The 15,480-nt window shown below is 39.7% G+C and overlaps 1 protein-coding gene across 2 annotated transcripts in view; it reads right to left on the bottom strand.

Annotated features, from left to right (window-relative positions):
- GAREM1 (GRB2 associated regulator of MAPK1 subtype 1) overlaps positions 1–15,480 on the bottom strand; it is a 103,952-nt gene that overhangs the window by 76,433 nt on the left and 12,039 nt on the right. For both annotated transcript variants that reach the window (XM_074899021.1, XM_074899022.1), the window contains exon 2: positions 3,913–4,053. In XM_074899021.1, the coding sequence (XP_074755122.1) occupies positions 3,913–4,053 (141 nt within the window). The remainder of the gene's footprint in view (positions 1–3,912; positions 4,054–15,480) is intronic.

The following is a 15,480-nucleotide window of genomic DNA, read 5'->3' as shown; positions in this document are numbered from 1 at the left end:
AAGACTATGCTGTGTAGGTGGGGGTACACACACAGACACGTGGGTCATTCCACAGCCTTCTGTACCACTTTTCTTGTTCAGCAAGTTTTAATCAACCACATCCAACTCCACCAACTCTCAGATCAGTAGTCTGCACACATAAGGAACTGTGGTTGCATAGCACAGGCATTTACAACAGACTGAACCTGGACCATTTAGAGTCAGAGCAGAAGACCTCTGCAACTTGAGCTGACAAATCCTCAAAAACAATTTAGATAGTTTTGAGCTAGATAGCCCTGGAAGGTAACACAAGAAGGGTCAGACAACACCTGAGGGCCACAGTGTCCAAATGCCCAGACAATGTTTTCAATGCCTTTCAGTTAAGGCAGAATACGTTTGAGACGCGGTCATGGGCACCCGTGGGACACACCTTCCCATGCAGGTACCTCTGCAGAGGAATGAGGAGCCTTCCTCTTGATGAGCAGCAGCATAGTGAAGTCTAATTCTGCAAGATACCCTGTACCTTCCCAATTCAGATCACAAAATACAGTTTTCCAGAGGCTACTAAGGGACACATTTATCAGGACAAACATTACAGTGCTGCCTAAGCCAAAACTAGCAGTAATATTTGACACCAGCTGGAGGGTATGGATGACACACACTCGCTTTGAGAGTAGAAATTTAGTATTAAGGATATAGTGCCAAGAAAAATATAAAAGGAGTTCAGACAAAGCTGGTAAGACCTTCCTTTAAGTATCAGGTGTGAACTGTGTACCTGAGGAAAGCAAAGAACACCAAAGCAATGTTCATCTGTTGTGATGGATTCTTGTTAAGTCCACTCTCTCATGTCAAGACACAGCACTTATCAGGATAGTAATTTTGATCTGTTCTCCATTCTATATGCACATGAAGACCTCTTTTGTTTTAGGAGCCAGAAAAAACATATTAGCCATTTGGTTTTAATTATAAGAAAATTGAACTCGCTGCTACATTAACTTTAACTTTAAAGAGAAGCAGACTGGAAACAGTATTCAGGAGGGAATGGTTAGACTAACAGCTGTCATATATGACTGTTCTTTGACAGCAACAGCAAAAATTAAAAAATTAACCATGTCAGCCATCCCCAACAGAAACAACCAGGGTAGCAGTTTCCCAGTAGGGAAAGGACCATCAATCAGCAGGACTACAGAACTCAGTTAATGAGATTTCACTTAAATGTAAAACACAGCATTTTCCTTCTTTAATAAGGCTTTATTGTATTTAGGCTTAATAAGTGTATCAAAACCTGATACACTTATTAAGTAGCAAAACTTAGCAAGTAGCAAAATAAGATTGACTTTATACTTGTAGATATATATATATGAGTGATGACTTTGTGGTACTTAAACCCATAATCTCAAGAGAATAACATCAGTTTCAACTTCTCTTCCTGCTCAACTGTTGCAACCAAATCATGCTGCAATTTGCTATGTTAAAATTCTGCGAGGGGTTTAAGAAAAAAAAAGTCATTAAAATGAACTGTTACATTCCATCTCTAAGGGTCATTCTGGTAGGCAGTACTTCTTGCTTGACAGAAGTTTAAAGTTAAAGCATGCAAAAAGTCAGTCCTATAATCCAAAATTTATTCAATAATACAAACATTTGCCTATGAGGACATAAAAATCCTTCCTCTAAAACTAAAACCTAATGGCTGAGCCCCATATAAACATTCTGCCAACTGTTTTGGTTGTGTTTTCTGCAAAGATGGAAAGCTCTCACATGCAAACAGAGGGCTGTGCCAGCCAGCTCAGACAGCAATTGCAATGTGACCACACTACCTTTCGGTAGCAGCATGTCCTCCTCAAAGGTACTGGAGCACTCCCACCTCCTAGAACTCGCTGCAGAGCAGACACCCCAGCTAACTCCAGAGCAAGCAGCATAACTGTGTCAGGTCAGTACCCAGCCCAGCAAGTCTTCTCAGGCAGCTACATTAAACTCGCCTCTTCAGTGCAAGGTTCTGTATCCCAAAAGCAGTAAATGGTAAAAGGCACTGCATAGTGCAGCACTGAATGCATGCTCAGTGTTAGCTTATAGATCTCTATATAGTACTCTACAGCAACATAAATTAATCTTTAGGGTATTAAAGAGGTCTCTAAATGCATTTAGATGTTAGGACCCAAGCACCAGACTGCAGTGCTTTGCTAACAAAACCTTCATGTGCTTAGGCTCATCTCTCCTTTCTTGTAGGCAAGCCCATCAGACATGCTTTGGTACTGCAAGTTAGCACTGACCATTTTTGAGAAGTTCCTTTGACAGCATTGAAGCCCATCACATATTCAGTAAGTGCCCTCACTACATGGCAGTTTCTGAACTTTCATGTATTTTCATCCCATTAATGAGGGGTTTATGGCACAGAACTTTCTGGAAATCGTTTGGCATCAAAACATATTCTGCCAACTAAATGCACTCTTTTGATGCATTAACACAAACCAGAAAGAAAAACACATTGATACCTTTCCAGTATCTTAGGGGACAGATTTTGATTCTTCTGGTATCTATGTGAATTTAAGCTATGAATGAATGGAAGCATGAAGAGTCAGGAAACCGTGCTTAGCAGATCTTTGTTAATTTCTTTAAAAATTAAGAACCAAGCTTTAGTGAATCCCTTAAGATCCAATTTTCTTTCATGTCAATAATCATTCTATTTTCTGTTCTCCTTCTTCCAGGAATCACAGTGAGGATTGAAATACAGCATTCAGTTTGAAGGAAGTGAAGTGTTTATCTGGTCACAGCACTGAAGCTTATCCAGCCAGGAGATGTAAAAAAAAAAAAAAAAAAAAATTTTAAATTGACATTACTAAGCACAGGCACTATAAACTCTATACTAAGAAAGTTAAATTCAGAGTTTTAAAGCCACTTACATTATGACACTACACGCCATCAGATCAAAGCTTTCAAACATGTCTTGAAAAAACTAACCTTCAAGAAGTGAACTCTAAGGAGAAACAGTATGTAAGAAGGCAACTAGTGTAAGTTTTATCACTGAAACAGGCTGCACCACTGCAGTTGCAGCACTGGTGCAATTGAAATAAAACATTTCAGCCAGCTCTTGTACAACTCAGCACACCCTCACTGCACAAACATTTTAAAGGAGACCGTAAGAGAACTGAGTAGATTACTCAATTGACAATTGGTTATATAGAAGATCAACTAAAACACTAAGCCCACGCCTTTGCTTTGTAGCCATGGCTCTTTCAGTTCACACTTTCCAGCTTTTTGAATTTTTTTATCTACCACAGTAAGATAAGCACTTCCCACTCATATAGTATTGTTCTATTATTTAGCTTGTGAATAAGGACATTAAGCAGTAGGAAACACTATTAAAAATAATTTCCTAGGGAAGTAAAAAGAATTTGAAATTGTAAAATAAACACAGATTAGTTGCATCATATCTACTTGGAACAATAGCATTACTGCATCATCCAAAAAGGCAGACAGCAACAAGGAACTACCAAGGAACATTACGATAAAACTTCAGTATTACTATGAAGGGTCCCTGGCTTTCAACATGAAAATATTAAAAAAAACCCTCCAGCTTGAGTATGCAATGAAAAATAAAACCTATTCCATCTTTGACCAAACATTTTGGGGCATTTCCAAACTTTCACACTTTTGTCACCACATTCAGAGATGAAGAGCATAGGCAATACATTATATTCAAATTGAAACCAATTCTTCTATGTAGGTATGTGTTCTGGCAATGTGCTGCCCGATGAAATACATCTATTTAGTAGCCTTGGGAGTATCTCTTGCGCTCTGTAACTTTATTAAAAAGTTAAGTCATAGACACTGGTATCAGAGGCCTAGCTTCACTCTGTCAAATGAAGTAATTAATGTAAACGGTAGGCAATGCATTCGCTTTGAATTGGTATTTCAGGTCAACAATAGTTTTACCTGCATAATGTACAGGGATTTCTATCTTTGGCCCTATGACGTAGTGACCCTCCTCCAGACTGTGAGCTGTAATTGTTGTCCACTGCCGACATGAGTGAATCAGAAGATAATCGCTCTCCCGAAGGCCTTCTACAGTTTCTCCTGCAAAACAGATGTAGGGATTTTTTTTTTTTTTAGAAAAAAAGTCACATTTATTGCATGAAGAATTAGGAAAACTTCAAAACAAGCATTTTGTTGTTATTGCTCTTTATTTAAAAATCCAACTAAGTAAATTTTAATTCTACGCAGTATTCATTTTTGCAGCTAAGCACTTTACCTTACAGAAAACAAACCCAAAGCAAAACAACTCAGTGCATGAATACAGTACCACAGAGATGTAATCCAGATCACATAGCAGTGGCTCTGGGGCACCTTTTTCAGCTTTCTGCATAAACATACCTTTCATATCTCTCTTTATGTTTGCCTATCTCACTAGTAGTATGAATACTTGGGAGCTCTTTTAATTTTTAAATAAAGGAAAAAAAAGTACATTGTCATATGTTGAAAGATCAGCATCACACTACCCTACAGCCACCTGAAGCCAAATCTTGTTCATCACCATGAAGTAACTGGGCATCACACTTGCAGATACAGAGATTTTAGCTTTGTTATTCTATCCCTTCGCAAGTCACTGCTTAATTAGCCATTTCTGTCTGTAAACTTAATCCTATCACTTAATGGTGAGAAAAAAAAATTTAAAAAATAAACAGCTCTCAGAGATAAATTCAACAAGAAACCCCACCAGATAACGTCCAGCTCTCTCGTAGTCTTCTGCTCTGGTGTTTGTCAAATCCATCCCAAACATAGCCAGAGATCCAGCTCTCCTTTCTTTGCCTGTCCCTACCAAATCCTCTGCATTTCTGCCAAGTACTCTCCCCTCCTCCACCAGTTGCAGTGTCTGATCAGGACTAAAGCGCTTTTGCCTGGCAATTATGAGAGCCACATTAAATAGACTACTCTAAGTGCCAGTTATACATCTCACGCATGATATACGAACAAGATTTCATAGAGCAGGGCACATCATGGCAGACTGCTCTTACATACCTGCAGTCTTGCTCAGTATGCTTCTGCATTAAACCACAGAAAACAGCCTTTCTCAAGGTGTCTTTAAAGCAGCCACGTGAACTTTCAGGAACACTTACTAGACACTAAACATGGGCCAAGAATAATGAAGTTTTAAATTTCATTTTCCTTCTCTCCCACCAGCCTTCTGCAGTTACTGCCAAAAATAAAGTAGTTTAGCCCTGGAATCAAGTTTGGACAAAACCCATCCCCTTCAGCTACTGCAACAAACTGCACTTTCTCTTCACTGTCCTCTGATATTCTCAAAAGTCAGTGCAAGAACGAGACTTTCCTCAGCCTGGGGCAGCGGACATTTCCCCTGTTCAATCTCTGTAAAGGAGAGATACTTCCCATTGAGTTTTTGCCCACACCAGGCAATCTTTTCCACCATAGGCAATGGCTACTACACACCCCATTCCTGCCTGATTTCATGCTCCCATTCTATCAGAAAGCACCCTCCTACACGATTCAAAATGCAGCAACTGGTGTCTGTGAGAACTGTTAGATTTTAAATCAGAAGAGACCATTACAACCATCTGCTCTGACACTCTCCAGTCACAGGATTCTGCCTGTTTCCTCCAGAAACTTGGATTTGGCTAAACAAGGGAGAGACCCGTGCCAACCTGCAGAGCCCAAGAGATGGACTTCCCTGGGTCTGCTGTCCCATAGCCTGTTAAACCTTAAAAAAAAGTTCCTGTTTTGCATATTTGGGGCTTTTACTTGTAACGGATAAACTGCTGTTGTGGGGGTGTGAAGGGGGGGAAAAAAAAAAATAATCAAGAGGTATACAGAGCTCTTTAGTACCAGTTATTCTTGCTCCTATGAAGGTATCATTTCCAGGTTTCCTTCTTTTTCACAACACAGAAAGTAGCTATCAGGTAAGCAGGACATTTCAAGAACTGGTTTCCAAGTGCTCCTTGGCCCACATCCCATGGCAGTGCAGACAAGCAGATGGGCTGCTTAACATCTATTCCTGCTCCCTGGGAAACACCACCACAGTGGTGTTGTTCTACCCACAGTGTGCTGGGAGAAGGGACCTCAGAAAGCCTAGGAAAGAGTGGCAAAACTGCCATGTAGCACCGGAGAACTCTTTGGTCCCAACCATATCTTGAAGGAAATTCAGATATATTTGCTAGGAGTCATGCACCCACTAAATTTTACCAAACCATCTGACCTTGAGCATCTCCTGTTTTCCACTCACAGGGAAACACCTAATACGTATAAAAATTACCTTCAGCTTGCTGAAGCAGAGGTTTACAATTTTTGGGGAAAAACAATAATAATAATAATAATATAAGGCATTATTTGAATCTCATGTTTCAGTTCAGAGAGTTACACTCATGCTTTCTACAATCCTTGGCAACAAGTAATTTTTCCATCCCACAACAAAATAAAACCAATGACACCTAAAGGAAGAACTGGTATTTTCCTAGTTTCACTGACAGTGCTAAACAAATTTTGAAGAAAATACAAAGCATCTCTGGTATGTTTTTTCTCTGTCTCACAATCTGTAGGTATGATTTCAGAACATTACCTAAAGGAAGGCTGGATTCTACATGCAGGATTGCAGGGAAATAATTACAGTATGGGTTACCCTCGAAGAGTCTGAGAAAGATATTCGCAGGGAAATAGAGACACTCATTATGAAAAGGTGCTTCCAGTCATGGCTCACATGCCACGATCTGTTTAAGTGGTTACTCCACTAAAACTGGGTGGGACAGGTGAGTATAAGAAGAGATTACTCAGGCAGGCCCAAGAGTGACTACATAACTAAGTCTGCAGCTGGAAGTAGCTGTATTTTTTAAACAGAACCTTGGAAACCACAATTCTTGTTACACCAATTATTTGCTCCAACCGACTACATCGGAAACAAATTTCATGCTTTGCCACAGGAGACTGAGCCGAGGAGAGAAGGAAGAGTGGATGCAATTGGGAGTTCACGGTCCCTCCAGCCCCTTCACACAGCCAGATCAGTCCTTACCAAGCCCCGATCGTTCCTAACTGTGGGCAAGCTAGGTTCCTGGGTTGCTTTATAGGAAGAGGCTCCTTGTCACTAGAAAGATTAACGGACTCATAAAAACACTTGGCTAATGATGGCTTCCATGCTATGGGAGGAAATGCAATGAAGAGTCAAACATGACTGAAGACAACAGAACATGGTGATACATACTCTCTTCTTCCATTTTCGCCTAGTCTGTCTACCCCTGTAAGACTTGCTCACTGTCTTTAAAGTGGTTTCCTCCTGGAGAGAAGTATCTTTCAGGCAGGAGACACCTCTGATCCTAGCTACACAACTTAGCTCCCACCCCAACCACAGTCCAGACTTAGCCCTTTACACTTTTCTCAGCCACACATTGCAAAACAGCCACACATATCCAATCTGATTTTTCTTCCTGCCTCAGTAACACAAGTTATGCAAGGCTTTCATTAATCACATTTTAACTATGTGGGAGAGAACTCAGCAGTCCTCACATCTACCAACTATGCAACTTGGTTCTCACCTATTCAACATACTCCTACGCTGCTGCTTACACAAAAATCAGACACCATGAGAAAACAGAGAACACAGGCCACTCATCTTTAGTAACAGTTTTGTCTCTTATGATCAAATATGGATTAGCTCTATCTTCTCAACCTCTCCTCCCCACCCCACATGCCTGCAATGTAATTAAACCACTACAAAGAATCTACAGGCAAACACTTGTGTTGGCTTTTCTCCCCCAAATAAAAGTCAGAGAAGCAATGAACTATCACATGCAACTCCCCACCCTTCCCCAAGTTGCCTACCTCTTTCCAAAATATGAGTCAAGTTTATTCATAATAATGCCCAAGAACTAAGAAACCCACGATTTGCTAATAGCACCTAAACCCTAAATAAAGCGTCAACACCCATCCTTGCCTGACAATAAAGGCCTCACACCTCTGAACTGAAAACTTAGCTGGTATGTTCCTACACAAACTGTCCGATAACCAGTATACTCTGACCACAACCAGTATTTGGGCTACTTCATCATGCATCACCAAAGCAGCACTGCAACAGCTATTCATGTGTTCATTGCAAATAAGATGTATTACCATTTTTTGATTACATAATTCATTTCCATACAATCCCTAAAAACTACAAATATTGCAGAGCCCACTCTTGTTGAAGAGCAATTGCAGAGGAACACTGACCATGAAAGGAAAACCGTTCACATGTTGATACAGTTTAAAAAAAAAAGTAATTGCTTAATCAGGAGTTGCATGTGTATTAAATACCACCTACATTAAATGCCAATACTTCTTTAATAATTCTTTCCAGTTCCAAAACTGGATCATCCACATTTGGCAAATCTTGGCTCTGTCACTGTAAACACTCCAGTTTCAAATTAACAGTTAACAACTGTAACAAGACTGGGAGCAGGATACCTCAATCTGCAAGTTCAGAAATGAATTTCTGTTTTCACTTGCAATTTTTAAGAACCAGGTAAGAAGACAGAGGTTGGCTACACACAGGGACCAAGTTTATATATTGCAATGCTGCAACACAGAAGGAAGAATGAAAATGTTCAAAAACATTTCTTTTGAAGCAAGCACTGACCTCCCTGTAGGTTGTTGTCACCACTTACTTTCTAGAGACACACACTTTTCTTTAGTTTAGCATTTCACAATTACCAAATGTGTGGGGTGAAATCTCAGGAGTAGAATGGAAGACCACTCCAGTTTTGAAGGGTCTGAGGACTCCCACCTCCACTTCCTTCCAGATCAACAATTAAAGCTTGGCCCGCTACAGTCCATGAAAGAAAAATTCACACAGGTTCCACATATTCTGGTTTGCCAAACACAGCAATGACTTTTCAACACAAAGCACTATAGAAAAATCATGAAAGAAATGAAAAAAAAAAGCCACAAACTTTTAAGGTTCTCCTCCTAGAACTGAGAAACATTCAAGCCACTGCAAAATGTGCAGACCAACATGACTCATTCACTCACAGAAACTACACTGCTAAAAATAAGCAGTGATCTACAGGAATATAAACTCTTTATAATGCCACACACTTTGTCATCTTGGCTAAGAGTTTGCATCACTGCCTTAAAGCATAAGCTTTGCGTCTGGAGACATTAAAATAGTAGGTCACAGGCAATTCAGAGAAAGAAGAAGTCACATGCAAGGTTCCAGCAACGTAACAGTTACCATGTACACATGCCAGATGAACTAGATACCATCTCCTTCTGCCAGGAAGATGGTTACGGAGACATTCCTCTCATCTCATTCATCACAGAAGACTGTAAAGTGAGCTTAATGCTGTCCCTTGCACATCAGTTCAAGCATGCAGAATTTGCTCTTCCTGGAACAAAAAGGCTTACAGAAAAGGCTAGGAGCTCACAAGAAACTTAAGACAGCTTTTGTGAAATAGTTGGTGAAGAAGATGCCTGCAAAACCCCAGGGAAAACTCATCAAGACTTTGGGCCATGTGTTTTCATTAAGCCTGAACACCATCTGCATGCAAGGTAACAGATGCTGTACAATTAAGTGCATCACCCAGCCTGCCTTGGTCAGTTAAGTAGGTGGTGAGTTTAATTATTCCACCTAATGTTCCACAATCGCCTAACATTATTACATAGGAAAACCTTAGCAACATTAAAAATCATTTCAGGGGGTGCTCAGCTAGGTACCTACAAAACCACATAAATTAATAACTTCAACTTTATCCCCACTCAAGCTTGCACTAACATTAGCTAGGATTGAAGGGTTAATTTGTGGAACAGCAAAAGAGAAGTGGCTGTCTGATCAGGTGAGCAATTCTGCTGTGAAATAACTATGAAGAACTGTCAGCATGTGGCTAGTGTTACAAGGAAGACTAGCAACCAAGGTTTATTTTGTAACAACTGGAAGCAAGGAGAAAGCAGAACGATTAGAAGCCGGAAATAAGAAAGAAGTGAGGTTCTTACTTATTTATCATGCTCTCATTGCACTAAGGAGACTTACTTACACGGTATCTGCTTCACTGGGCATGCAGCTTCACTGGACCTTCCCTGGCTGAAGACCAAACAAGCCATGCATTAAGATATACCTTAACATTATCCTACCACATCATGAAAACCAAAGCAAAGCTTCAGCTAGTATGAAGTGAAGTTATAATCTATTGTTAAAAACAGAAGGAAAAAAAAAAAAAAGACAAAACCAGACAGCATTATGGACTTCATGGCTCTGCACAAAGAGATGTTTCAGGTCAGAGGGAGGTCACAGTGCTAGCACAAATATAATTGCCAGTGCTGCTTTTCCACTCCAAAAGAAGGAATCTACAAAACCATACACCAGTCAACTAATAAAAGCTCTCTTGTCTTTGGAAAGGCAAACTTGTGTTTCTGCAAACATTTGCTAGTGACATAGTTCCCACACAGATAACACCTTAAGATTAATTCAATTTCTTTTCATCTCACTGGAAGATTCACAGCAGATGAAAGCTGACGCCAAGGCCTCCTGTCAGCACAAAAGCTCAGGGGTCCCCCAGATAAAAGTGGGGAGCCCAGGGCCTCACACTGACGAGACAGCATATCTGAAGAGACCACGCAAAGGTCAAGCACCCAGCTGTGCACAGCAAGCACCTACTAACTGTGGACATGGCACACACCAACTTCAGCCTCCTTGACAGTGATGGTCTGTGGGCATCACAGGTACCTGCACAGCCTTTCCAAAATAGGCTTTGTGGTATCACCAGGTGTTAAAACCAGGCTGGGTACCACAGCATCCTTTTGCCTTTAAAATAAATAAATAAATAAATAAAATCATTAACTCAGGGCCATTCTCATCTGGAGGTCTGTGTTTCCCTTCACTGGCGGACTCATCCTTTACACAATCTTCAAACAGCTCCCAACACTTTGGTTCTTGTTCAGCCAGCTGGTTGTTTGGGCTTCTGATCTCTTGAAATACAAACCAACAAAAAACAAGGCTTAACTGCCCAAAAAAACCCAGCAGGCAGCAACTCCTTGTTCCATACAAAAGAAGTAAGCCAAAAAAGATCAAGGTGTATGTCAGGCTGCATCACAAATATTTTTCACTGTTAACTTCTGTTTGGTCTCATCTGACACAGGGACACACAGAAGCATCGCTAGCGATCAAGAAGTGCTGCACTGAATATGCTGCTTTTATGTTAGTAAGAGTACAAGTTCTTTGAAAAACACATACAAAAAAACCCCAAATTGTTAGCATTAGCAATAGGCTACTGGAAGAGAGCTCCGAGTAGTCAATTTTCCAGTATCTTTGAGGCTTAGCATCTATTTATATTGGAGTTTGAATTCAAAGAGCAGTATGAATTCTTTCACTTGGGGACAAGACTGTGCTCCTAAATAACGCTCTCTGGTTTTAATACATTCAGTGGAGGAGAAGCAAAGAAATGAGTATGTGACAACTAAGCAGAAGATGAACGTACTACATTCTATTTGTTAATTGAATACCTGCTGGGCTGTCATACATGACCATCTGAAAACAGTTGCCAAATGGAGGAAAGAAACAAGTGAGTAAATGTCCTTTTTCCCTTAGAAGCACAGATTTATCGAAAGTCATTGAGTGGTTTTGCTGTTTCAGGCAGACTGAAACTGCAACAGGGCAGCTTCCATCCGACTTCTCATCTACCACAATGCGATCAACATGCGATCCTTCACCTCCACAACTCACTTGTATTACCGCAGTAACACCTCGCTGTCAGAACAGATGCCTCTTCTGCTACAGATTATTTCACTAATACTTACAGGTTTTCTTCTTTCATAATGCTGAGTTTGGAATTAACATTTTGGGGGAAGAAACTAAAGTTCTTGTGAAGTCTGAATGTTCAAATTAGAACATTTAATTTTATTTTATTATTATTTAGCAGGTCATGCAACCTTATGACAAACAACTTCTATCTGAACTCTGAGGGAAGAAGGAAGTCAAACCTTTTGTTTTCTGCATGCTCCAGATACTCCAGAGTATCTGTTGGGTATTTATCTATGGAGACATACCTGAATGAATGTCAAAGAATAATAAAGATTACATTAGGGTGGTTTGCTTCCTTAAGATTTGTTCTTACACTTGGCTACCGAGTTAAATCTCAATGAGCTGTTCAGCCTACCAGTGCTATTTCTTACACAAAAATAAAACTTGCATTGGTTTATGACATAAGTCAGAAGAAAAAGTTAATTAGGAAAAGAACATCATCTGAATTTTCCAGTTTGAAGTAGTAATGAGAATTTGTATGGAAAAAATTCACATCCTTATAATGTTCCTTAACAAAGGAAAACTCCAGAAATATTTTATTACATGAAGAACCCCACTTGTAGCAACATTAATGAACACTGGATCTATACATAAGGAATGAAAACTTTACGGGTTTTTTTGTCACTATGACTGAACAGCTGCTTGGAAGAGTTACTCTTGCATAAAATGCCTAATGGGAGAGAAGTAAAAAGAGCATATAATTGTAGAAAACTATTACTACAGAAGAAAAACCTGCTTTGAAAGTCTCTCCATGTTACCAGTCTCACTTTGTCATTCCATACAGACAAAATAAAAGGCTGTTTAAAAAAAATAATTATGTAGCTGATCAAACTTCCCTGTTTAAAGAAAAGCAAAACAACTTGCACGGGGGTGTATCATGCAAAGTCTAAATACAGACTGCCAGTGAGTTAAAAGGGTAAATATTGTAATTTCTAGGAGCAAATATTGTAGATGAAAAAAAACATCAAACCAAAACAAATCCAACCCACGTTAAAATTTAAACATCTCAGCGCTATAAAATGTAGAGTACTAAATTTTTAATTTAAAGTGGGCAGATTCCATAGGAAAGCCTGACACTGGTCTCATCTGACTGTCTGTCTGACCATAGTGGAAAAGATGAAAGCAGAGGGCTCTGTCCCCAGCTACACAACCTTTTGAGCTTGCAACAAAAAGGTCTAGAATCAAAATTGCAGTTATATCTAGGACTGAAAAGTGAGGTTGGTTAGCAGCAATTTCCCTTCTTCCTTCTCAATTTCCAGAGTAGTTTTAAATGTGCTTCTGTTTAATTGTTCCATTTCTGCAGCACATTCATTTGTGCTGGTTCATATTATCTGGATCAGCCAGTACTTCTGCCATGATTCAAACTGCAATCAAACACCCCTCTCTCCAAAGAGATCCAAAATAATATTGACTCGACCTTCCATCAAGCACATAGACTCCACATCTTCCAGTGGATGAAAGGCTTCCCCTGACAGCATAAGGATTCATACCCATTTTGATTTTAAGATGACTTATATCCTTCCTTCCATTGCAAAAAGCAAGAAAAGGGAAAAAAGTCACAACTAAAGCAGGGAAGATCAGGCAAAATTAGTTGAAAAATCTTGTGTGCTGGCTCTCAAGATTCAATCAGCTGGTCTTCAGAGTTGCTTTTTACATTACAAAAGATAGAAAGCACTTTTTTTTTTTTTTAGTAAATATTTTTATTTGAGCCACAGGAGAGCCCAGGCATTAAAGTCAGCACGGGTTGTGGCTTACAAACTTACTAAGAGTTTCAGACCACCCTTTAGTACTTCTCTGCAGAGACCATGTATGAAACACCCAAGAGAATCATCCAACCTGTCCAGCTCAGACTGAGACTCAGCTGCCTGAAACTCCTTGTCTGCAGCAAGGTCTGTTACCAGCAGTTACACTGGTCTTAACCTTGGATGGTGGAGGGAGACACTGAATCTTCTTGCAGCTTCAGGAAGAGCTGGGCAAAATGCATTTACCCAAGAGACAGTTTGTCCAAGATTAAGCCACTGTACATCTTTTTCCTTAGACGAAACACAATTGTTGCTGGCTACGGTTGGCCACGCTGCAAAAATTTTCAGTTGTGTCTGAACAACAGGACATCTAATTTTGCTTCAGTGACCCTACCTGCTTAGCAAGGAAGAGGCAAGGACAGCATCACCCTCAGACTGCCTAACGTCACTACCTGCGGCACTTTGTGCATTGATGTAATCCTTCAGCCTCACAGTAGCGTGATCAAACTTTGCTCTGGGTGACCATTAAATATTTCATAACCAAGAGGAGATAAGGCTTTATTTCTGCGATTTCCAATCCCTCTGCAAAAGCCTGATACAAACAAATTGCTTCAATCCAACTGATGCTGAACTCAAGCTATCACCCACTAATACCTAACAAGAAAGCAAGGGACTCCCATCCCCCTATTCTTTTCTATGCCTGCCAGGAAGAAGACAGATTTATTTCTTTAGGATTTGCATTTTGCTATTGGAATGACTGGATATACCAGTGCTGTTGCAACAAATCAACATAAACCATCATCTTGTTACAAGGCTATGGGACAGATTAATCCACTGAAAAATCCAGTTTGTTCCAAGACAAGCTTTTCTCTAGCTGCAAATACAGAGACAGCATCTCAACGAGTCTTCAAAAAAACCTGTTTGACCTACTGCAAGGAAGAGGAGCACAAATATTTTAAATAAACACTAAGTGGAATTCTGGTGCCACTGCCACTGATGGTAAATGCTCTGCTGACTTTAGCAATCTCACAGTTTGAACCTTGGCATCTTGCTTTCTTTGTGTTCATAAGAAAGCTAGTGGGGGAAAAAAAAATAGAAAAGTTAACAACACAGATTTCATTGAGCTTTGTTTGTGTTTGTTTCAAGCCTTCAGAACAAACATCCCCGCATGAGAAACTTTACTTTTTTTGAACTCAAGCCAAACAAGCCAAAACACATCTTTTCAACACAGACTGCTCTCCACCCCCACACAGGGGGAAAAAACCACCCAGCACAACGACATCTTAACATTTGCATTCCAAAACACAGTAACTTTCTTCTGCTATCATAATTACTCTTCTTATTAATGCTGAGCGTCATCAGATGTAACTGCAGATTTGCTGTATCCTCACGACAGATTTAGCTGTAAGACTGATCCAACAGAACAGTAAATCACCATGGTTACTTACAAGCCACCCTAGAAAGTCTCACCAATTCTTTAAACTACTCCGATACCCTGCAACATGCTGAATAGTGCCAACTATTTATCATGGTATCTTATCTGAAGGGAAACAAAAAAATCTAAAAATCTTAGATTTAATCAGTTGAAAACTGAGACTCTTATGGAAGAAAGTTTTAGGGTTTTGAAGTCACCTAAGATCACAGATCTGAAATGTTAAGAATAAGAGCAAAAAATGCCAAGTTTAACTATACTTAAAATGATCACAGGTTAGAAATATTGAGAAGCAGAAAGCTAAGTAACTTTTCATTGCATGCAAGAGAGGTTCCAGCCTAGTTTAGTGTTACCATAGAGAGGGAAAGGAATTTTTATGTTGGTCTCTAGTTTATTTTCCATTTTGAATTCTCATGGCCAAAGTCAGGGGGGGAAAAAAAAAAAAAAAAAAAAAAAAAGATTTAAAATATATATTTGCTCTTTGCAATCAAGATACAAGGTTTGGAAATGAGGAATCCAGAGAGTAGCTTTTGTAAGAAGTCTGGTAGGTAAGATAA

This window comes from Athene noctua, chromosome 2, assembly GCF_965140245.1.
Source record: "Athene noctua chromosome 2, bAthNoc1.hap1.1, whole genome shotgun sequence".
Taxonomy (NCBI): domain Eukaryota; kingdom Metazoa; phylum Chordata; class Aves; order Strigiformes; family Strigidae; genus Athene; species Athene noctua.
This window is presented reverse-complemented; position numbering and strand designations above follow the sequence as displayed.